Consider the following 24,565-nt stretch of genomic DNA (forward strand, 5'->3'; position numbering starts at 1 on the left):
GAGAGAGATGAAATAAAGACGGAGAAAGAGAGAGAGCCCCCTCTCTCTCCCAGGGGAGGACGAAAAGAGGATAGATGGACGCGAGTGTTAGTGCCTCTGGCGCGTCGGTGGCAGTCTGCATGCCAAGCTGTGTGTGTGTGGTGCAGCGGTGCAGCAGGGATAATACTAAATCAGTGGGTACTGTAAACACTATAAATCAACTGCGACACACGGACACACACACAGGCGCATGCTCACACGTGCGCGCACACACACTGAGCCCCTCGCGACATGCACCACTGAACCTCTGCATATTCAACCACACACCAGTTTCAATTCAATCTGCACAGAGAGGGAAGGAGGAGGAGAGGGTGGGAAAAGGAGTGAGAGGAAGGGTAATAACGGACTAGGAGGGAGAGGAAAGGAGAACTTGGAAACGTGTCTCATTAAAGCTGAAGCAGCATCCATTGACCCAAAACTGTTCAGAGCATGGTTGAGAGGTATTCTTCAACAGAAGAGAAGATGCATGCAGGGGAAGAGATTACCTCAGTCAATAAGAGAAACGGAGAGAAGAGAGGAACTAGGGGGCAGGGCCCAAAGTCTGATTCCTGCTTCATGCCAATGTCACCTTGCAGCAGCTGCTGCTGTCATCCCACTAATGCAGCCAATATGACCCCTGATCCCTGTAGTTAATGATGAGCGCAGTGCTGGGCTGGGATGTGCTGGAGAGAAGATCACACTGGCTGGCACACTCTGCTCAGCCCTACTGGGACTCACATTCATACTTAGTGGCACAGTCTCAAATGACACCCTATTCCCTGTATAAACAATGCACTACTTTTAAACAGCACCCTTTGTGGCCAAATGACCAAAGTCCAAATGACAGCCTTTCTTAAATAGAGCAACATGGGGATAGAGTCAGAGACCTCACTCTTCCAAATAAAAAGCCATGGAAACATCACTATTAAAAGGGGGTCTTTTTCTCACCCAGGACCTCAGTAAAAGGTGATGTAGGAACGACACCATACATTTCCATCCTTCTCCCTTACCTGGAAATCTCTCTCGTCCAGAATCTCTTTCCTCCATCGTACCAGGAAAGCAGCACACACGTAGAGATGGAAGTGAGAGAATCCCTCAGGTTCAGCCTGCAGAGAGAGACAGAATTACACAACTAAACAAATGTTCTAACATATCCTGAGTTATTTTGACAATGAACTCAGTATTGAACAGACAGCATTAGAAAGCAGCATTAGGGCGACAGTGAAGATAATACTGTAGCATCCTCCATCTCTCCACTTAGGCCGTCTATACCTTGACATTATGTTTGAAAGGAAGACTTAAATCTACTCTCAGAGTGGGAATTTGGACGCTTACTGGGGGGGGGGGGGGGGGACTACATATTTTCTGTCTCAATCAGAGAATTTACATTCGACTAGGAGCTGAAAGACAAATCCCTTTTAAATTTGCCCTTTACTTTTTCTCCTCCCTTCCTTCAGACGCTCATTCCATTTCCAGGCCCGTTTCTACAGCGCTGAATAAAGGAGGGAAATGAAAGTGAGAGAGTGAGATGGTCTATAGCCCTCATCTAAAGGGCTATCCAGGGGAAGACAATTAAAGCTCTTAAAACCGACTGAAGGAGGAAAGGAGTGGAAATAGGACAATGTGTTCAAGTGCTCACAGTAATATGGGTCTTCACAAACGCTCAGCATCCAGGCATCTCTTCTGCAAAAATGTACAGTCGTGGCCAAAAGTGTTGAGAATGACACAAATATTAATTTCCAAAAAGTTCGCTGCATCAGTGTCTTTAGATAATTTTTGCCAGATGTTACTACGGAATTCCGAAGTATAATTACAAGCATTTCATAAGTGTCAAAGTCCTTTATTGACAATTGCATGACATTGAATATTTGCAATGTTCACCCTTCTTTTTCAAGACCTCTCCAATCTGCCCTGGCATGCTGTCAATTAACTTCTAGGCCACATCCTGACTGACGGCAGCCCATTCTTGCATAATCAATGCTTGGAGTTTGTCAGAATTTGTGGGTTTTTGTTTGTCCACCCGCCTCTTGAGGATTGACCACAAGTTCTCAATGGGATTAAGGTCTTGGGAGTTTCTTGGCCATGGACCCAAATATCGACTCAAATATTACTTTTGGCTTATGGCAAGGTGCTCCATCATGCTGGAAAAGGCATTGTTCGTGACCAAACTGTTCCTGGATGGTTGAGAGAAGTTGCTCTCGGAGGATGTGTTGGTACCATTCTTTATTCATGGCTGTGTTCTTAGGCAAAATTGTGAGTGAGCCCACTCCCTTGGCTGAGAAGACACATGAATGGTCTCAGGATGCTTTACTGTTGGCATGACACAGGACTGAGAACTCACCTCGTCTCCGGACAAGCTTTTTTCCGGATGCCCCAAACAATCGGAAAGGGGATTCATCAGAGAAAATGACTTTACCCCAGTCCTCAGCAGTCCAATCCGTGTACCTTTTGCAGAGTATCAGTCCGTACCTGATGTTTTTCTTGGAGAGAAGTGGCTTCTTTGCTGCCCTTCTTGACACCAGGCCATCCTCCAAAAGTCTTCGTCTCACTGTGCATGCAGATGCACTTACACCTGCCTGCTGCCATTCCTGAGCAAGCTATGTACTGGTGGTGCACCGATCCCGCAGCTGAATCAACTTTAGGAGATGGTCCTGGCGCTTGCTGGACTTTCTTGGGCGGCCTGAGGCCTTCTTCACAACAATTGAACCGCTCTCCTTGAAGTTTTTGATGATCCGATAAATGGTTGATTTAGGTGCAATCTTACTGGCAGCAATATCCTTGCCTGTGAATCCCTTTTTGTGCAAAGCAATGATGACGGCACATGTTTCCTTGCAGGTAACCATGGTTGACAGAGGAAGAACAATGATTCCAAGCACCACCCTCTTTTTGAAGCTTCCAGTCTGTTATTCGAACTCAATCAGCATGACCGAGTGATCGCCAGCCTTGTCCTCGTCAACACTCACACCTGTGTTAACCAGAGAATCACTGACATGTCAGCTGGTCCTTTTGTGGCAGGGCTGAAATGCAGTGGTAATGTTTTTGGGGGAATCAGTTCCCCATGGCAAAGGGTGACTTTGCAATTAATTGCAATTCATCTGATCACTCTTCATAACATTCTGGAGTATATGCAAATTGCCATCATACAAACTGAGGCAGCAGACTTTGTGAAAATGTATATTTGTGGTCATTCTCTCAACTTTTGGCCACAACTGTATATTTGCATATTATATTTGGGGCGGCAGGTAGCCTAGTGGTTAGAGCGTTGGGCCAGTAACCGAAAGGTTGCTGGATCTAATCCCCGAGCTGCCCCTGAACAACTACTCCTGTGGGGCGGCAGGTAGCCTAGTGGTTAGAGCGTTGGAGCTAGAAAGGTTGCAAGATCGAATCCTCTCGCTGACAAGGTAAGTATCTGTCATTCTGCCCCTGAACAAGGCAGTTAACCCACTGTTCCTAGGCCGTCATTGAAAATACGAATGTTCTTAACTGACTTGCTTAGTTAAATAAATATTTTTTTATTTAAAATATATATATATTATCCCAGCCACAATCAAACAGTCTCAGAGAGAGGGAGCAGAGATAGAAAGTGTGCATACTGTGTGTGTGTGTGTGTGTGTGTGTGTGTGTGTGTACATGCGTGTGTCTGGGAGCGAGGGAGCAGCTAAACAATAACCCAATAACCACATTGGGTTAGACTGGGCCAGGTTATGATCCCTGGATGTCTCTTACAGATGCAGCGCCATGTCAAGACTCTAAGGAAGAGAATTATTCCCACTTTCCTGGGTAAATAGTCAAGACTAATGCTGTTCGCACTGGAGAAGAGGGGGGTTGTTCGAAAATGACATTTTCCATTCCCGGGCCGGCGTGCTGCAGTTCAGTGGCGCAGCACAGTGAAGCAAAGCACAGGGCGAGTGTGATATTAGCGTATTCACAGCGAGGGGCAACAGGTCGTCATTTATGCCAGACACGGAGGGAGCGTAATGAAAATCAATGGCTGTGTTCCTTCTTCACTCCAATAAACAGACAGGACAGGGCTCTTCAAGGATAACTAACTGTTGGAGCTACGGCAGTGGGAAACATTCCCTTCACATTGAGGTCAAAACATACACAGGTGTGACACACTGCTGAGTGCAGACTGTTTATATGGATATACCTGTGTAGGGCACATCGACTAGGCCCACAGCTAAGAAAATCACTTATCTACATAGAAATTCCAACACATCTATGTACATATTATGAAGCATGAGATATGGTAGCTTCACATTAGTTACTATCCAAGTTACTGCTTGCTAAACAGTTGTTGCTCGATACAATTCCCCCATAAAGCTTCTAAAACATACAAGACAAAAGTTCTCTCTTCATCATCCAACCTCTCTAACTTCCTGTTTTCACTAAGCAGCTGGTATTGATGGTGTTTTTATACTGTGATGCCAGGGCACACCTTAAAGGACAAAATACTCTACATTTTGGTATCTTTTTCATTAGTCCACTGTTGACACGGAGTAAGATGGCACCAACAGACATGGCAGCTCTGCTTTAAGCTCCTTAGGAACCTTGCAGTATATTTCTATTTTGTACATTTTTATCCCAGAACGTTTTTTTGTGTTATTACAACCAGCCCGGAAAGCAATGCCACTCCGACATTGCTCGTCCTATTATTGACATATTTTTTAATTCCATTATTTTACTTTTAGATGTATATGTATTGTTGTGTATTGCTAGATACTACTGCACTGTTGGAGCTAGGAACACAAGCATTTAGTTAGATACCACTGCACTGTTGGAGCTAGGAACACAAGCATTTAGTTAGATACCACTGCACTGTTGGAGCTAGGAACACCAGCATTTAGTTAGATACCACTGCACTGTTGGAGCTAGGAACACAAGCATTTAGTTAGATACCACTGCACTGTTGGAGCTAGGAACACAAGCATTTAGTTAGATACCACTGCACTGTTGGAGCTAGGAACACAAGCATTTAGTTAGATACCACTGCACTGTTGGAGCTAGGAACACAAGCATTTAGTTAGATACCACTGCACTGTTGGAGCTAGGAACACAAGCATTTAGTTAGATACCACTGCACTGTTGGAGCTAGGAACACAAGCATTTAGTTAGATACCACTGCACTGTTGGAGCTAGGAACACAAGCATTTAGTTAGATACCACTGCACTGTTGGAGCTAGGAACACAAGCATTTCGCTACACCCGCAATAACATCTGCTAAATAAAATTGGATTTGATACAGTGCCAAAATGTTTTGCATGTCAGCAGTCACGTTTTAAAGATATTTGACTTTCAAGAAGCAAAGTGTCACCGGCCACGTCATCATGATGATGTGCTGTTTGGAAATATCTTGAAAACTTGATTGCTTGACACGCAAAACATTTTGGGACTGTACCAACAATGGACGAATGGAAGAAAAGAACCCCAGAAAGACAATTTAAGTGGAGTTTTCCTTTAAGTGTTAGTTAACTGCAGCAGAGTCTACTCGTGGATCATTTGAATTGTTTCTCTTCCACCTCTCCCCGGGGGAATGGAACCATGATGGGACCTTAATTAATGACCACAATAAAAGAAAAGGCACTGGATGCCCTCTTTCTCCTCTCTCCCTCCTTGCTATGCCTTTCCTTGTCCTTTTTTCCCTTCCCACTCTGTGCCTTTGCTTCCCTCGATGCATCTTTGCACTCTATTTCTTTCTTAGCCTCTGTCTCTTTCGCTCTTCTTCTTCCCTCTCAGCCACTGTCTCTATTTCTCTCTCCCTCTCTCCTCCCCCATCCCAGCGGCCTGGTTTCCTCCCAGCCTCAGTGTGCCAGGCCCTCTTCAGTGCAACCTGTTTAAAGATGTAAGAGGGCCACATAAAAATGCCTCACTACAAGGACACTTATCCTACACACACACACAGCAAAGAGAAAAGAGGGACGCATTAAGACGCCGCTTGTGCAACTACGGCACTCCTCTGCCACGCGGTCAGAGCAGGATGAGTGAGCCAGGCTGTCCAATTCTATCGGCTTTAACAAGCCTGCTAATGGACATGAAGTACAAGACCTCTCCACTCGCATTACAATAAGGACATGTCTGTTAAATAAGTCGTGTGCCGTTTAGACAAGCCAATACATGTAGCTTGGAATCTAGGCTAGATTGGGTGAAAGGTCTCCCACAAAACGCTAATATGACTGGGATTTACCTTCAAGAGAAGGAGAGGTGAAGAAGGAGTGGTGGAATTAGAAAACAGAGGGAGAGATGGAGGAGAGGAGAGGTCATCTGGAGACAGAGAGATAACCCAGACGGGGTGAGTGACGAGAGAGAGCTGACACAGGGCAGAACACACACTCATCTCCACTGTCAACTCAGGCAGGGGACAGACAGAGAGGGTAGAGGGTAGAGTCGTAGAGAGATCGAGAGAGAGATTAGTACAACATCAGAAATTCATACAGATGGGCTCAAAACACCACAGAAGAATACCAGAAAGCAACCTGGAACCAACATTTCCAAACACTCTTAGATAACTTTCTGAATAGCACATTCACTCACAGTAAATAAGGCATCAATATAGCAGAAAGAAATATCAACGATATATTCAGGCAAAAGAAGCAGATGTGAAATTGATAAAAAAACGAAACAAAAAAGACCACAGATGACAACTGGTTTGATGCAGATTGTAAAATTATAAGGAAAAAATCTTAGAACACTATCCAACCAAAAGCACAGAGACACAAATAATGGTGAATTAAGCCTTACTGTGAGACTTCAAAACTTCATACACTCAGAAGCAAAAATGCACAGTACAACAGCAAGCAGCTGACACTAATTGAGGAGTCCATAAACACAAAACTTCTGGCAAAATTGGGGGAAAAAATAAAAAAAAAAAACAAGAGGAATGAGCGATATAAAATGGACAACCCATTTTAAAACACTCCACAAAACCATTCAAATTGACACAAACGCAGAACAATTCCAAATTCACGAGACGTTGAATGGATTAGAAGAAGCTATAAAGGACAATCAAAATCCACTGGACTCCCCAAATACTGACCAGGAGCTCTATCAGAAACTTTAGGCTCTCAAATTTAAAAAGGCATGCGGACCTGATAGCATCCTAAACGAGATGATCAAACTCACTGGTGCAACATATCAATTGGCTATATTAAAACTGTTTAATTTGATCCTGAGTTATAGGTTATTTCCCTGACATCTGGAATCAAGGACTTATAACCCCAATCTTTAAGAACGGAGACAAATTTGACCCTAACAATTACAGAGGCATTTGTGTGAACAGTAACCTGGGGAAGGTTTTCTGTAGTATTATAAATGTAAGAGTTCTAAACTTCCTTAATAAGCACGTCTTGAGAAAAACCCAAATTGGATTTATACCAAAACATCACATATTCGCACATCATATATATATATATATCGCACATCATATTTACACTCTACACACCCTGATAGATAAACATGTCCACCAAAATAATACCAAAATATACGCTTGCTTATCGACTTCCAAAAAGCATTTGATTCTATTTGGCATACAGGACTGTTCTACAAAGTTAATTGTATTTATTTATTTTATTTCACCTTTATTTAACCAGGTAGGCAAGTTGAGAACAAGTTCTCATTTACAATTGCAACCTGGCCAAGATAAAGCAAAGCAGTTCGACACATACAACGACACAGAGTTACAACATGGAGTAAAACAAACATACAGTCAATAATACAGTAGAAACAAGTCTATATAGGATGCGAGCAAATGAGGTGAGATGAGGTAAAGGCAAAAAAAAGGCCATGGTGGCAAAGTAAATACAATATAGCAAGTAAAACACTGGAATGGTAGATTTGCAGTGGAAGAATGTGCAAAGTAGAAATAAAAATAATGGGGTGCAAAGGAGCAAAATTAATAAATAAATAAAAATAAATACAGTAGGGAAAGAGGTAGTTGTTTGGGCTAAATTATAGGTGGGCTATGTACAGGTGCAGTAATCTGTGAGCTGCTCTGACAGCTGGTGCTTAAAGCTAGTGAGGGAGATAAGTGTTTCCAGTTTCAGAGTTTTTGTAGTTCGTTCCAGTCATAGGCAGCAGAGAACTGGAAGGAGAGGCGGCCAAAGAAAGAATTGGTTTTGGGGGTTACCAGAGAGATATACCTGCTGGAGCGTGTGCTACAGGTGGGTGATGCTATGAAAGTTGTGTAGGGGGTAAAACATATGACATAATTAAATCAATATATACTGGCAATATGTGCAGCATTAAAATTGGCAAGAAAATAACTGAATTCTTTAACCAGGGGGGGGCTTCCCCAGGGTTGCAATCTGAGCCCTGCACTCTTCAATATTTACATCAACAAATTGGCCACTATTCTAGAAAAATCCTCAGCCCCTGGTGTTAGTCTCCACAATTCAGAGGTTAAATGCCTACTCTCCGCAGATGACCTATGCCTGCTGTCACCGACAGCACATGGCCTACAGCAGAGCCTGGACCTGCTAGAGCAGTACTGATGGCAGTAATCCCCAAAAAGACTAAAATAATGATTTTCCAGAGAAGATCCAGATCTCAGGGAATTAGACCAAAGTTCTCAAATTGGTACAGAATATATAGAGTACTACACACACTACAATTTCTCAACTGGACACCATAATGAGGCAGTGAATGAACTGAGAGAAAGCACACAGGGCATTCTACACCATTAAAAAACAAATTCCTACTAAAACTAATTGAATGTGTCATTGAACCAATTGCACTTTATGGCAGCGAGGTGTGGGGTCCACTTGCAAAACAAGATTTCACCAAATGGGACAAACACTCCATTGAAACCCTGCATGCATAGTTCTGTAAGGTTCTCCTACATGTCTCGAGGAAAACTACAAACAATGCATGCAGGACAGATTTAGGCCAACATCCACTAATAATAAAAACTCAAAAAAGAGCAATTAAGTTTTGGAAACATCTAAGATACAGTGACCTCCTCTTATATCATTACCAAGCCATGCAATGCAAAGAGCTGAGCAAAGAAGAGTCCCCTCATCCAGCTGGTCCTGGGGGCTGAGTTCATAAACCTGTTCTACTAACACACTGAAGCCTCAGGACCAGAACATCCAATCAATCATAATAAAAACAAAATTACAACACAATCAAAACTATATTGCTTATTGGGAAACACAAGCACAAAGCAAAATGCAGTGCTATCTGGCCCTAAATCGACAGCACACCGTGGCTAACTATTTGACCATGATTACTGATCAAAACCTTAGAAAAACCTTGACAAAGTACAGACTCAGTGAGCACAGCCTTGCCATTGAGAAGGGTAGACACAGGAAAACCTGGCTCCATGTAGAGGAAAGGCTGTGCAACCACTGCACAACAGCAGAACCTGAGACAGTGGCATTTCCTGACAAAATGTAAAAAATATAAAACAATTAGAGATTGTCATTCCCCAAATTTGAAACCCTCATTCAAGGTTTCAAAGACCTCTCTGATGAGAGTAGGCTACCCATCTTGTTGGGGGAGGACGCAGAGAGCTGTGGGTTGGCAGCGCACTACATTGCTGCCTGCCATAAGTTGAGGGACAGTGTCTGACAGACCAATCAACCTACACATGTCCTCTACTGTATGCTTATTGTTCAATGTATGTTTATTTTGACCCTTGGTTATTGTTGTTACTGTTGTCCCATTGACAATTTTGATTCTTATTATTTTCATATTGTAAATATCCAAAATAAGCATTTGCAATATGTACATTGTTACATCATGCCAATAAAGCAAATTGAATTGAAAAGACAGAGAGACAAACAGATAAACAGAGCGAAGGAAGAAAAACAGAGATACAGATAAAGTGAGTAAGAGAGGGAAACAGAGAGAGAGAGAGAGAGTTGTTTTGCAGTGAGTTATGTTCTGGCTGATGATTGCCTATTGGTCTACCCTCACGGCTTTAATCTGACCAGCAGATAGGTAGGAGTCAGTTGTGCACACACACTTCATTAACAGAGGGACTTCTGGGAGTGAGAGAGTGATCACCAATCGGCCAGTGATTTCCTCATCCCCATGTCGTCAACATTTCTCTGGGCCTATATCTCATCTCTCTCTCTCAATATCCCTTCATTCAACTTTCTCCCTCAGCCCTTTATACAGCCTCCCTCAAACGCCATAGAAGTCTTCACTAAAAGACCACAGTAAACCCTGTGATCATTTCTGACTTTACGTTTCTCTAGTGTGCCGTCAAACTTCTCAACTTCCATCTCCAAGCTCCTTCCCTATTGTTATTCCTGGTGCCAGTCCCGGTGTCAGAGTCACAGTACTGGAGAAGCAGGCCTGACCTGCAGACATGGTGTATAGTACAGAGGTTCTCTGTGAGATCAGAGGAGAGAGGTGCAGAGTCAGGTGCTCCAAACTGCATCGCTAGCTGTTCTGTCATATAACCCTTAAACAGTCCTGTTTGATGTGGGACTAAACGTCAGCTCTGTGTGGAAAACTGATCACAACAGGATTCAAACCCTGAAGGTGAGAGTAGTCAGGAGAGTTGAGGTAGTGGGTGGTGTGTGTGTGTGTGTAGAAAAAAAATCATGCTAAAGGCCTGTTGCTGTATCCTGAGGGAGCCACAGGACATCCCTAGGAAGGACGTGTGTGTGTGTGTGTGCATATGTGCGAGCGAGCGGAGTCAGTTCAGCAGCAACACTTCATACACAGGGGGTATGGCGAAATGCTGCAGTGTAATGCAAGCCAGAGCACTGTGAAACCACATCAAGGGGTTTATGGTGTTTGTTGGGTCCTGTGTGTCAATGAGTGGCCTCACGTAAAAGCTCAGTCCTGAATGCATTCTGACACAGCTTGTCAGTGTGTTTGAAGGTCTACAGCATAGGACAAGGACAGAGAGACAGAGGGGTGAAGCCAACAGTGCAGTGGAGGAGAGAGGACGAGAAAGATAGCGAGCAGTGCATCAGAGCAGAGGTATAGAGATGGAGTGAGCGAAGCGGCAGAGTTCTATGTTTTATAGAGAGCAGAACAGATGAAGTATTGATGCTTGGGGCCGCGTGGCTGACCCAACCTCTAACCCTGTCTGTGTCTGCTGGGGATTGGCTCTCTGTGTCACCAATCAGCCAATCATTAGGAGGCCCCTGGGGGCCTGGAGGGGAGGGGTAAAGGAGCTGGGGCCACATCCCTGAGGATCATGTTGCCGTTCCTGTTTCCTGCAGAGGTACACTGGTTCTCTTCTCCATCTCTCTCATTACTTCTCTCTCTCTCTCTAAGCCCTGCAGTCTCCATTTGTCATTCTCTCTTTCCTGATCTCTCTCTGGATAGACAATGTACTAAGGTAAAACATTACAGGAGTCTCTGACAATATAGTCAACCAGGAAAATAAATAAGGACAAATCAGAACAGACAAATGTTGAATATACCATTGTCAATGATACCGCTTACATTTTAAGTAAGAATAGGGACAATGGCAGCGCGTGAGTTTCAAGTTTGGGGAAGCAACAACAACAAAAAATCATGTCATTTAAAAAAAATTCTATGATAAGTATTCCATGCATCTCTCATCGCATGTGCAGATTAATGTAAGATAGTGTACTATTCCTAATGGATAGTCCATAAATTAGGCTAATAATATAACGGACTCACTGTTCGCGGAAAATACCTTTTTGCTTCTCTTCTCCTTTCTTTGCACACACCCAGAGCTCAGCCCCAGCTAGTGACATTTTTTTTATCCCAGGAAAAAAAAAAAGTTTTTGTCCTTTTATAAACATAGTTCATGCAATTCTACACCACTTTACTGTCCCTGCCTGGAAACCATAGCAAAACAATTAATACCACAAAAATGACAAGGCAGGCTACTCTGCTGAAACTGAAAAACTGAGAACGACATAGTCTTGAATGCATCCATCTAATCAAGGGCAATGAAAAGGGGAGACACATATTGTAGGATATGACGTCCATCTAGCCTGGAGGAGGAAATTGCCCTAAATATAGTTATAATACCGTATTGCGAGGTCCCTGGCAATTCCCAAACCTTTAAAGCAACACACATTCTGCACCATGCACACTGTGTTTCTATCTTCCCGGTTACACAGAAGGGAGGGCCTTTCTGCTCCTTAAACACCCCCATGCTAATGCCTTCACACAGAGCCACTTGCTCATTTCATGCTCTGTGCAACAAGGATCATTTGGACACCCCTCTGTCAGGGACGAGCGGAGCGTGGCGGGAGGGGTGGGAACAGTGTGAGTGTGTGTGTGAGGGGTTTAAGGAACAGTGGTGTGTGGAGAAGGGGGATGATAAGAAGCAAAACATGAACATCCATTACATGCAAACACACACTTTGTCTTTCTCTCTGGCACACTCACACACACTCAATGGTAGCCCACCTTCAAAATCATACTTAGCCTTTTTTCAGTCCAGCCAGTCACATTACTAATACAAAATCGGTAATTCACACATAAACTTCTCTGTGTGAACAGCTGTGGCTGGCTTCTGCATTACGTAGCCTGTTTGACATTTCACCTGTGATGAACCACCACCGTACAGCAGTCAGCAGCAGAACCCCTAAGGCCTGTACAGTACATGCCCCGATCCTGCCTGCATTAATGTGACACACACACACACACACACACACACGGGAGTAGCCCTAGGGCTGGCTGCAGGCGTTTCCACCTCTAGTCAGGTCTGTCCACTGTAACTACCTGTGAGAGCGGATAAAGGACCCAACCAATGACTACACTGTATAATAAAGGCCACAGCACACAGCATTGGTTATCATGCCACAAACGCACACGATGGCACGGCAGTCGTGGGACGGCTAATACCAACCTGAAAGAAATAGAATAAACCCACATGGACGCGGTTAGACTGTGTGAACAGGAATTCATGTAGCAGATCATTGCTATTAAATCACACACACACACGTACATGTAAGTAATTGAAAAAGCAACTAGAGCAGGTGACAAAAAATAAATGAGAATGTCTCGAGTGCACACGGACGCATGGCGTTACATAGGGAGGATGTGTTGGAGAGCAGCGTGGAGGGAGCAGATGGGCTGACTGCAGAGAGAGAATTTCAACACAGGTTAAACCCTCCCCTGACATACTGCTGCTCTAAATGGCACAATACTGCCCTGTCGAGGCTTAGAGGCTCTCACACACACACACACGAAACCAATAAGCACTCTCTCTGACATAGCTTTGCACTTTTCTCTGGCTTTCATGAAAACAAGCACAAACTGTGAAACCGAACACTTATGTTGCAACTCGATGTAGAACATTCTATACGTGACCTTCTACAGCCTATATTCTACAGGCTTGGAAACAAATCAAATCAAGTGTTATTGGTCACATACACATGGTTAGCAGATGTTATTGTGAGTGTAGCGAAATGCTTGTGCTTCTAGTTCCGACAACGCAGCAATAACTAACATGCAATCTAACAATTCCACAACACCTACCTAATACACACAAATCTAAGGAATGGAATAAGAATATATGAATATATGGATGAGCAATGACAGAGCGGCATAGGCAAGACACGGTATAACACACTATATATATATATATATATATATATATGTACACACTGCTCAAAAAAATAAAGAGAACACTAAAATAACACATCCTAGGTCTGAATGAATGAAATATTCTTATTAAATACTTTCTACACATAGTTGAATGTGCTGACAAAATCACACCAAAATTATCAATGGAAATCAAATTTATCAACCCATGGAAGTCTGGATTTGGAGTCACACTCAAAATTAAAGTGGAAAACCACACTACAGGCTGATCCAACTTTGATGTAACGTCCTTAAAACAAGTCAAAATGAGGCTCAGTAGTGTGTGTGGCCTCCACGTGCTTGTATGACCTCCCTACAACGCCTGGGCATGCTCCTGATGAGGTGGCGGATGGTCTCCTGAGGGATCTCCTCCCAGAGCTGGACTAAAGCATCCGCCAACTCCTGGACAGTCTGTGGTGCAACGTGGCGTTGGTGGATGGAGCGAGACATGATGTCCCAGATGTGCTCAATTGGATTCAGGTCTGAGGAACGGGCTGGCCAGTCCATAGCATTAATGCCTTCCTCTTGCAGGAACTGCTGACACACTCCAGCCACATGAGGTCTAGCATTGTCTTGCATTAGGAGGAACTCAGGGCCAACTGCACCAGCATATGGTCTCACAAGTGGTCTGAGGATCTCATCTCGGTACCTAATGCCAGTCAGGCTACCTCCGGCGAGCACATGGAGGGCTGTGCGGCCCCCCAAAGAAATGCCACCCCACACCATGACTGACCCACCTCCAAACCGGTCATGCTGGAGGATGTTGCAGGCAGCAGAACATTCTCCACGGCGTCTCCAGACTCTGTCACGTGCTCAGTGTGAACCTGCTTTCATCTGTGAAGAGCACAGCCAGTGGCAAATTTTCCAATCTTGGTGTTCTCTGGCAAATGCCAAACGTCCTGCACGGTGTTGGGCTGTAAGCACAACCCCCACCTGTGGACGTCGGGCCCTCATACCACCCTCATGGAGTATGTTTCTGACCGTTTGAGCAGACACATGCACATTTTTGCAGGGCTCTGGCAGTGCTCCTCATGCTCCTCCTTGCACAAAGGTGGAGGTAGCGGTCCTGCTGCTGGTTTGTTGCCCTCCTACGGCCTCCTCCACGTCTCCTTTTGTACTGGTCTGTCTCCTGGTAGCGCCTCCATGCTCTGGACACTACGCTGACAGACACAGCAAACCTTCTTGCCACAGCTCGCATTGATGGGCCATCCTGGATGAGGTGCACTACCTGAGCCACTTGTGTGGGTTGTAGACTCCGTCTCCTGCTACCACTAGAGTGAAAGCATCGCCAGCATTCAAAAATGACCAAAACATCAGCCAGGAAGCATAGGAACTGAGAAGTGGTCTGTGGTCACAACCTGCAAAACCACTCCTTTATTGGGGGTGCCTTGCTAATTGCCTATAATTTCAACCCGTTGTCTATTCCATTTGCACAAAAGCATGTGAAATGTATTGTCAATCAGTGTTGCTTCCTAAGTGGACAGTTTGATTTCACAGAAGTGTGATTGACTTGGAGTTACATTGTGTTGTTTAAGTGTTCCCTTTATTTTTTTTAGCATTATATTATATATATATATATATGAGATGAGTGATGCAAGATATGTAAACTAGATTAAAGTGGCATTATTAAAGTGACTAGTGATTCATTTATTAAAGTGGTCAATTATTTCAAGTCTATATAGGAAGCAGCCTCTCTGTGTTAGTGATGGCTGTTTAGCAGTCTGATGGCCTTGAGATATAAATTGTTTTTCAGTCTCTCGGTCCCAGCTTTAATACACCTGTACTGACCTCGCGTTTTCTGGACGGTAGGTAGCGGGGTGAACAGGCAGTGTTTGTTGGTGGTTGTTTTCCTTGATGATCTTTCTGGCCTTCCTGTGACATCGGTGAGGTAGGTGTCCTGGATTGCAGGTAGTTTGCCCCCGGTGCGGTGATGCATTGTGCAGACCGCACTACCTTCTGGAGAGCCTTGCTGCTGTGGGCTGTGCAGTTGCTGTACCAGGTGGTGATACAGCCCGACAGGATGCTCTCAATTGTGCATCTGTAAAAGTTTGTGAGGGTTTTAGGTGACAAGCCAAATGTCTTCAGCCTCCTGAGGATGAAGAGGCGCTGTTGCGCCTTTTTCACCACACTGTCTGTGTGGGTGGACTATTTCAGTTGTCCGGGATGAGTATGCCGAGGAACTTTCCACCTTCTCCACTGCTGTCCCGTCGATGTGGATAGGAGGGTGCTCCCTCTGCTGTTAACTAAAGTCCACGATCATCTCCTTTGTTTTGTTGACTTTGAGTGAAGAGTTTATTTTGCTGACACCCCAGACACCGAGTGCCCTCACCTCCTCCCTTTAGGCTGTCTCGTCGATGTTGGTAATAAAGCCTACAACTTGTGTCGTCTGCAAACTTGATTGAGTTGGAGGCGTGCGTGGCCACGCAGTCATGGGTGAAAGGGAGTACAGGAGGGGGCTGAGCATGCACCTTTGTGGGGCCCCAGTGTTGAGGATCAGTGGAGATGTTAACTACCTTCACCAGCCGGGGGTGGCCTGTCAGGAAGTCCAGGACCCAGTTGCACAGGGCGGGGTTGAGACCTAGCTTAATGATGAGCTTGGTGGGTACTATGGTGTTGAATGCTGAGCTATAGTCAATTAACAACATTCTTACATAGGTATTCCACTTGTCCATATGGCGATTGCATTGTCTGTGGACCTATTGGGGCAGGTAAGGTGGAGATTATATGACCCTTGACTAGCCTCTCAAAGCACTTCATGATGACATAAGTGAGTGCTACGGGTCGATAGTCATTTAGTTCAGTTACCTTTGCCTTCTTGGGCACAGGAACAACGGTGACCATCTTGAAACATGTGGGGACAGCAGAATGGGATAGGGAGAGATTGAATATGTCCGTAAACACAACAGGCTGCTGGTCTAAATATCTGCTCTGAGGACGTGGCTAGGGATGCCGTCTGGGCCGGCAGCCTTGAGAGGGTTAACGTGTTTAAATGTCGAAGAAGAGCCCACAGTATTATCCTCAAAGCGGGGAAAGGTTTTTAGTTTGTCGAAGCAAGGCGTCACTGAAGCATGCTGATGCCTTTACTGTGACACAGACAGTCTCAGGGGCATGAGGAAAGGAAAGGAAATGAGTGAGGGAGGGACAGTGTCACAGGTCCCTCAGAGAAGGGGGGAAAGACTGTCGTCATTCTCAACTATTTTGCAAACGCATTAAATATTAAAGTAATGAATTACATTCTATTTTTGGCTTGTGTGGAGGAAATTACACTTGAATTGAGTGTGGAATGAATCTGTTCTCTTAGTTTTAAACTCTCCTTTATGGTATACTTTTTCAAGTTGTATAATTATTGATAATCACGTCACCTTGCTACAGCAGTCTATACTTCAAAGTTATTCTCAGTGCCTAGCCTTCAATTCAGTTACTGGGTTACTATATAAACCATAGTGACTTCAGTATGTATTAACACCCCTTGAGTTACGACACATTTTGTTGTGTTACAGCCTTACTTCAAATAGGATTTAATATACTTTCTCACCCATCTACACAAAATACTCAGTCAAATTAGCACATTTAAAAAAAAAATGAAATACAGAAATATCTCATTTACATGAGTATTCAAACCCCTGAGTCAATACTTTGTAGAAGAACCTTTGGCAGTGGTTACAGCCAAGTCTTGCTGGGTGAATCTTTAAAAGCTTTTTACACTTGGATTGTACAATATTTGCAAATTATTATTTGCAAGCTCTGTCAAGTTGGTTGATGATCATTGCTAGGACAGCCATTTAAGTCTTCCCATTCATTTAATAATTGACACGGAACAAAAATATAAATGCAACATGTAAAGTGTTGGTCCCATGTTTCATGAGCTGAAATAAAAGATCCCAGAAATGCTCCATACATTCCTGTTGGTGAGCATTTCTCCTTTGCCAAGATAATCCATCCACCTGACAGGTGTGCCGTATAAAAGAAGCTGATTAAACAGCAAGATCTTTACACAGGTGCACATGGTGTGGGGACAATAAAAGGCTACTAAAATGTGCAGTTTTATCACACAACACAATGCCACAGATGTCTCAGGTTATGGAGGGAGCGTGCAATTGGCATCCTGACTGCAGGAAAGTCAAGGAATGTTAGTTCTAGTCCTTTTATTTGTATCCTAAAAAACTCCATAGTCCTTGCAGACAACAACCATATCCATGACATGACACAGCCACCACCATGCTTGAAAATATGAAGAGTGGTACTTAGTGAGGTGCTGGATTTGCCCCAAACATTACGCTTCGTATTCAGGACACAAAGTGAATTTCTTGGCCACATTTTTGAAGTATTACTTTAGAGCCTTATTGCAAACAGGATGCATGTTTTTGGAATACGTTTTATTCTGTCCAGGCTCTCTTCTTTTCACTCTGTCAATTAGGTTAGTGTTGTGGAGTAACTACAATGTTGTTGATCCATCCTCAGTTCTCTCCTGTCACAGCCATTAAGCTCTGTAACTGTTTTAAAGTCACCATTGGCTCATGGTAAAATCCCTGAGTGGTTTCCTTCCTATCCGGCAACTAAGTTAGGAAGGACGCCTGTATCTTTGACGTCTAGACATGATAGATAAGACCATCCAAAGCGTAATTAATAACTTCACAATGCTCAAAGGGATATTCTGCATTTTAATCTATTTACCAATATGTACCCTTCTTTGTAAACCACTGGAAAACCTCCCTGGTCTTGGTGCTTTAACCTGTGTTTGAAATTAACTGCTAGACTTATTCCATGTGTGGGGTAAAGAGATGACGTAGACAAAAAAAATCATGTGAAAAAAAAATATTGCATTCAGAGAGTACAAGCAACTTATTAAGCCAATATTTACTCTAGAAATGATTTAGGCTTGCCATAACAAAGTGGTTGAATACTTATTGACATTCCAACTGTACATTTTGTATTCATTTGTAAAAATATCTAAAAACATAATTCCACTTAGACAGTGGAGTGTGGGGGGGGGAGATACTTTCTGATGGCACTGTACATTACCTTTGTGCACAGACATAAAATGCCCCCGTTTATGAGTCGTTTTCCTCCTACTCAAAATGATTGGGGAAGGGGTCAATTCCACACTGTAGACCCAGCTTGGATGTAAACCCCCACTATGGCAGAACCACATATCTGAGAGTACGGCATGTAGAGGTTGTCTTTAACTGATGGAGTATCACACACAGCTTTTTACCCCTTAGCTACGTATGAGTGTGTGTGAGACTTGAGTGTGTGCCGTATGAGTGTGCATATACTGTGTGTGTGTGTTGGGGGGGTGGGTGGAGATGAGGAGCCAGATGGAGGATTGAGAGGTCCCTGTAGACAGGTTGTTGGCAGTGATCTTACGGTCATAACTGAGGTTGTTAGCCCAAAAGGTCAACCACTCAGGGTTTAATTCCTGTCGCAGTCGCTCCCCGCAGGCCCGACCGTTGATTAGAAAAACTCCACTCAGTCACCACTCAAACCTCCAAAAACTAATATCAGCAAGTATGACATCTAGACAGTTATTCCTTATCACAACACATAGTCTGTGGTTCTGTAGTACAGGCAGTACATACTTCATATTTGCCATGGCTTGCAGAGGCAGAGCCCAGAAGTGTTTTTGGAGAAAGTAGGCTAGGCTCTGACTATGTGATTTACTACCAATAATTCACTGATGGAAATCAATTGAGTTTTATCTGCAGTTCACTTTTGGTAGGCAGCGTCTCATAGTGTCGAGTTCATAAAAGCTGAACTTTAGAGGCCTTCCTGACTGCTGCTCTCTGGGATTACGACGTGGGAACTTACCTGCGTGAGTTCATTCGCAGTCAGAGCAGTGACCTAGAGAGTGTTACAGACTTCCTGTCGTGAGAGTTTATAGACTAACCCCATACCGAACGGTCAGTGACTTTCTCGTGTCACTAAGGGGCTTCTGCCTTCTTATTACGTTTCTTATTACGTTTCATAATGCTCTGACTGAATCGACAACCTTCACTCTCCCAGTCAATACAGAGGGTAAAGCGGAATAGGTACACAATTACACCCCGCTACCCTCCGAGCGCCCCCACTAAAAACGCAGTTGCCACGGTAATTAAAGTGAGTCATCAGGAGAGGGTCAACTTCCTCCACATCCCATAAGGTACACACACAAACACACACATTTTATACTCCAACACAACGAAGAATCAATAGAGACGCATTAAGTAATATCCTGCTATTATTGACTCCTGGTGTTATCCTAACAAGAGACCGTGTCCGTTGAGCCCACACCACAAAGTACACGTCAACAAGCGTCAAAATCAATGGCAGGGTCTGATAGTGGCGGAGACAGAGGTACAGAGGAAGCCCTCCATATCTTCCTCCCTCTAACACTTTGAGGTAAACAAAAGAAAAGCCACTGCGACTGTCAGACCACACACACACACGGCTGTTGGAAGTCACAGGGCTTGAGATGGCTATCTGCTCTCTGGCATCCCTGTGTACTATTGTGCTATTGACTGTATGTTTGTTGATTCCATGTGTAAAACTGTGCTGTTTGTGTCGCCCTGCTTTGCTTTATCTTGGCCAGGTCGCAGTGTTAAATGAGCACTTGTTCTCAACGAGCCTACTTGGTTAAATAAAGGTGAAATAAATTAAATTTAAAAAATAGTATGGAAGCCGATGTGTGGCTCGTCGATAGGGCTGGAGAGTTTTGACCAACAGTTAAATTCTAAAGTCCTCATATGAACTAAAGGAAATAGCTGATTAGTAGAATCAAGTGAAAAGCCAGTGCCACCCAAGAGCTACTGTATGTATGTGTGTGTGAGTGAGTGAGTGACAGAGACAAAGTGAATGAGAGACAACGAGAGAATGAGATTAGCATTTTAAAAGAAAATAAAGGAAAGTCAAGAGTCACCCCAATCCCATCAATCTTTTAGATATACAGTTGAAGTCGGAAGTTTACATAAACCGTAGCCAAATACATTTAAACTCAGTTTTTCACAATTCCTGACATTTAATCCTAGTAAAGATTCCCTGCTTTGGTCAGTTAGGATCACCACTGCATTTTAAGAATGTGAAATGTGTGTGCATATACTGAATAATTGTAGAGAATGATTGATTTCAGCTTTTATTTCTTTCATCACATTCCCAGTGGGTCAGAAATGTACATACACTCAAGTAGCATTGCAATTCAAATTGTTTAACTTGGGTCAAATGTTTTGGGTAGCCTTCCACAAGCTTCCCACAATAAGTTGGGTGAATTTTGGCCCATTCCTCCTGACAGAGCTGGTGTAACTGAGTCAGGTTTGTAGGCCTCCTTGCTCGCACACACTTTTTCAGTTCTGCCCACACATTTTCTATAGGATTGAGGTCAGGGGTTTGTGATGGCCAGTCCAATAGCTTGACTTTGTTGTCATTAAGCCATTTTGCCACAACTTTGGATGTATGCTTGGGGTCATTGTCCATTTGGAAGATCCATTTGCGACCAAGCTTCAACTTCCTGACTGATGTCTTGAGATGTTGCTTCAATATATCCACATAATTTCCTCACGTTGCCATCTATTTTGTGAAGTGCACCAGCCCCTCCTGCAGCAAAGCAGCCCCACAACATGATGCTGACACTGCAGTGCTTCACGGTTGGGATGGTGTTCTTCGGCTTGCAAGCCTTCTCCTTTTCCCTCCAAACATAACAATGGTCATTATGGCCAAACAGTTCTATTTTTGTTTCATCAGACCAGAGGACATTTCTCCAAAAAAGTACGATCTTTGTCCCCATGTGCAGTTGCAAAGCGTAGTCTGGCTTTTTTTATGGAGTTTTTGGAGCAGTGGCTTCTTCCTTGCTGAGCGGCCTTTCAGGTTATGTCGATATAGGACTCGTTTTACTGTGGATATAGACACTTGTGTACCTGTTTCCTCCAGCATCTTCACAAGGTCCTTTGCTGTTGTTCTGGGATTGATTTGCACTTTTCGCGCCAAAGTACGTTAATATCTAGGAGGCAGAACACGTCTCCTTCCTGAGCGGTATGATGGTTGCATGATCCAGTGGTGTTTATACTTGCATACTATTGTTTGAAAAGATGACCGTGGCACCTTCAGGCATTTGAAAATTGCTCCCAAGGATGAACTAGACTTGTGGAGGTCTATAATTTTTTTCTGCAGTCTTGGGTGATTTATTTTGATTTCCCCATGATGTCAAGCAAAGAGGCACTGAGTTTGTAGGTAGGCCTTGAAATACATCCTCAGATAAACCTCCAATTGACTCAAATGATGTCAATTAGCCTATCAAAAGCTTCTAAAGCCATGACACCATTTTCTGGAATTTTCCAAGCTGTTTAAAAGCCCTGTCAACTTAGTGTATGTAAACTTCTGACCCACTGGAATTGTGACAGTGAATTCTAAGTGAAATAATCTGTCTGTAAACCATTGTTGGAAAAATGTAGTGTCATGCACAAAGTTGATGTCCTAACCGACCTGCTAAAACTATAGTTTGTTAACAAGAAATTTGTAGAGTGGTTGAAAAAAAGTGAATGACTCCAATCTAAGTGTATGTAAACTTCCCACTTCAACTGTATATACACATATACATGTATAATAGGCTACCTTAGATGACGCACGGCTGAGGCAAAGGAACACAATACAAAACACATACACATTCCTCCTACACAGAACCAGTCAGTAATGCAGTTCTTTTGATCCTCGATCAATTCATGTCATTGACGAACTGCCAGGTTCTAGTAAGACAGGTAAGTTCCCAGAAAATCAGACACTGTGGCCCTTCAGTGCCAAGCCAGAGCACTGCACCACTGTCCCATTGCAGCCTTTCAGAGGTCCTACACTCTGAGGGGAGGGGTGGGAGGAGTGATGAAGGATGGTTTGTTAAGGCTTTTGTTTAGTAATAGTTCAGTGGCGTTGAGGCATGGGCTCATTGCTCTGAGCTGCTGACAGAGAGAGAGATCGAGAGCCAGAGGTACAGGCCACAGATGAGAGGACTGACAGAAGGAACACAATGGTTGAATCACACACACGTCGCGCTGTGAGTGAAATGTGACGATTTGTGTGTGTGTGTGTGTGTGTGTGTGTGTGTGTGTGTGTGTGTGTGTGTGTTCCTGCGCGCACGTTTGTACAGCATGTGTGCGTACGTACGTGTGTGTTTGTGGTGTGTGTGGGTGTGTCACCTGGTAGGTGTCCCAGAGGCGTATCGTGCAGCGTAACGGCAGCTCTCTCATCAGCAGGTTGTTCATCCAACGGAAGGCAAACTGGAGATACTCCACTTCATACTGCTGCATGTGGACGTGCACCGTTTCTGAAACACACCCGCCCACACACACACAGACTTGTTAAACTGAAACACACACATTTCCATCAAACAATGATCAACGCACGCACAATGATCAACACAGTATGCAAACACACTACCGTCAGACACTGATGAACACACACACACGAGCCATTTACATGGAGAGCTGCTGATCATTGTGATAACCACAGCACACACACACACACCTTTTTCTTTCCACTAATGATGGCTGGGTGGTCAGACAATACCGCCGTAATTACATAGCTGTCAGTGGACCTCTCAAAAGGACATTAAAGCTACTGTATAGCTCAGGAGAAAGACAGCATTATAACAGTGTGTGTGTGTGTGTATTGTTTGCGTGTGTGTGTGTGTGTGTGTGTGTATTAGAGGTCTTCACGGGTCCCACCCGGATCCGAGGAAAACTAGACCCATTCTGTATAGAGCTGGTCGGATCCAGATCCGGTCATTTCCGAGTGAGTACTATATATTCAAAATTATGTGGACGCCCCTATTTCAGCCACAACCATTGCTGACAGGTGTATACAATCGAGCACACAGCCATGCAATCGCTTTAGACAAACATTGTAGAATGGTCTTACTGAAGAGCTCAGTGACATTCAACGTGGCACCGTCATAGGATGCCACCTTTCCAACAAGTCAGTTGGTCAAATGTATGCCCTCCTAGAGCTGCCCCGGTCAACTGTAAGTGCTGTTGCTGTGAAGTAGAAAGGTCTAGGAGCAAACTCTGCTCAGCCGCGAAGTGGAAGGCCACAAGCTCACAGAACGGGACCGCCGAGTGCTGAAACACAGAGCGAGTAAAAATTGACTGCCCTCGGTTGCAACACTCCCTACCAAGTTCCAAACTGCCTCTGGAAGCAACGCCAGTACAATAACTGTTCATCAGGAGCTTCATGAAATGGGTTTCCATGGCCCAGCAGCCACACACAAGCCTAACATCACCATGCAAAATGCCATGCGTTGACTTTGGAGCGGTGGAAATGCGTTCTCTGGAGTGATGAATCACCCTTTTGGCGGATGCCAGAAGAACAATACCTGCCCCAATGCAGAGTGCCAACTGCAAGGTTTGGTGGAGGAGGAATAATGGTCTGGGGCTGTTTTTCATGGTCCGGGCTCAGCCCTTAGTTCCAGTGCAGGGAAATCTTAAAGCTACATCACGATTCTGTGCTTCCAACTTTGTTGCAAAAGTTGGGGAAGAACTTTTCCTGTTTCAGCATGACAATGCCCCCATTTACAAAGTGAGGTCCATACAGAAATGGTTTGTCGAGATCGGTGTGGAAGAACTTGACTGGCTTGCACAGAGCCCTGACCTTAACCCCATCGAACACCTTTGGGATGAATTGGAACGCAGACTGCGAGCCAGGGCTAATTCGGCCAACAGTAGTGCCCGACCTCACTAATACGCCAGAGGCTGAACGGAAGCAAATAACCGCAGCAATGTTCCAACGTCTGGTGGAAAGCTTTCAGAGAAGAGTGCAGGCTGTTACAGCAGCAAAGGGGGACCAACTCCATATTAATGCCCATATTTTGTAATGAGACGTTTGACGAGCAGGTGTTCACATACTTTTGGTCATGTAGTGTGTCTCCTAACTTTTTCACAGAGGCTTTATGACCGGAGCCTATTGCCACTTTGATGACTTATAATTGGCCAACAACAAGCTACATGCACCACACTCCTCTTGTGAAAAGCAAGAGCAGCATACATGATAAAATGTCTCTCTACTGCAG

The 24,565-nt window shown here is 44.1% G+C and overlaps 1 protein-coding gene across 4 annotated transcripts in view; it reads right to left on the bottom strand.

Annotated features, from left to right (window-relative positions):
• tbc1d22a (TBC1 domain family, member 22a) overlaps positions 1–24,565 on the bottom strand; it is a 181,392-nt gene that overhangs the window by 26,085 nt on the left and 130,742 nt on the right. For all 4 annotated transcript variants that reach the window (XM_029630023.2, XM_029630021.2, XM_029630022.2 and 1 more), the window contains 2 exons: positions 22,698–22,825; positions 1,029–1,124 (listed from right to left, as the gene is read on the bottom strand). In XM_029630023.2, coding sequence (XP_029485883.1) covers positions 1,029–1,124; positions 22,698–22,825 — 224 coding nt within the window. The remainder of the gene's footprint in view (positions 1–1,028; positions 1,125–22,697; positions 22,826–24,565) is intronic.

The sequence above is a fragment of the Oncorhynchus nerka genome, linkage group LG23 (genome assembly GCF_034236695.1).
Source record: "Oncorhynchus nerka isolate Pitt River linkage group LG23, Oner_Uvic_2.0, whole genome shotgun sequence".
In the NCBI taxonomy this organism is placed as follows: Eukaryota; Metazoa; Chordata; class Actinopteri; order Salmoniformes; family Salmonidae; genus Oncorhynchus; species Oncorhynchus nerka.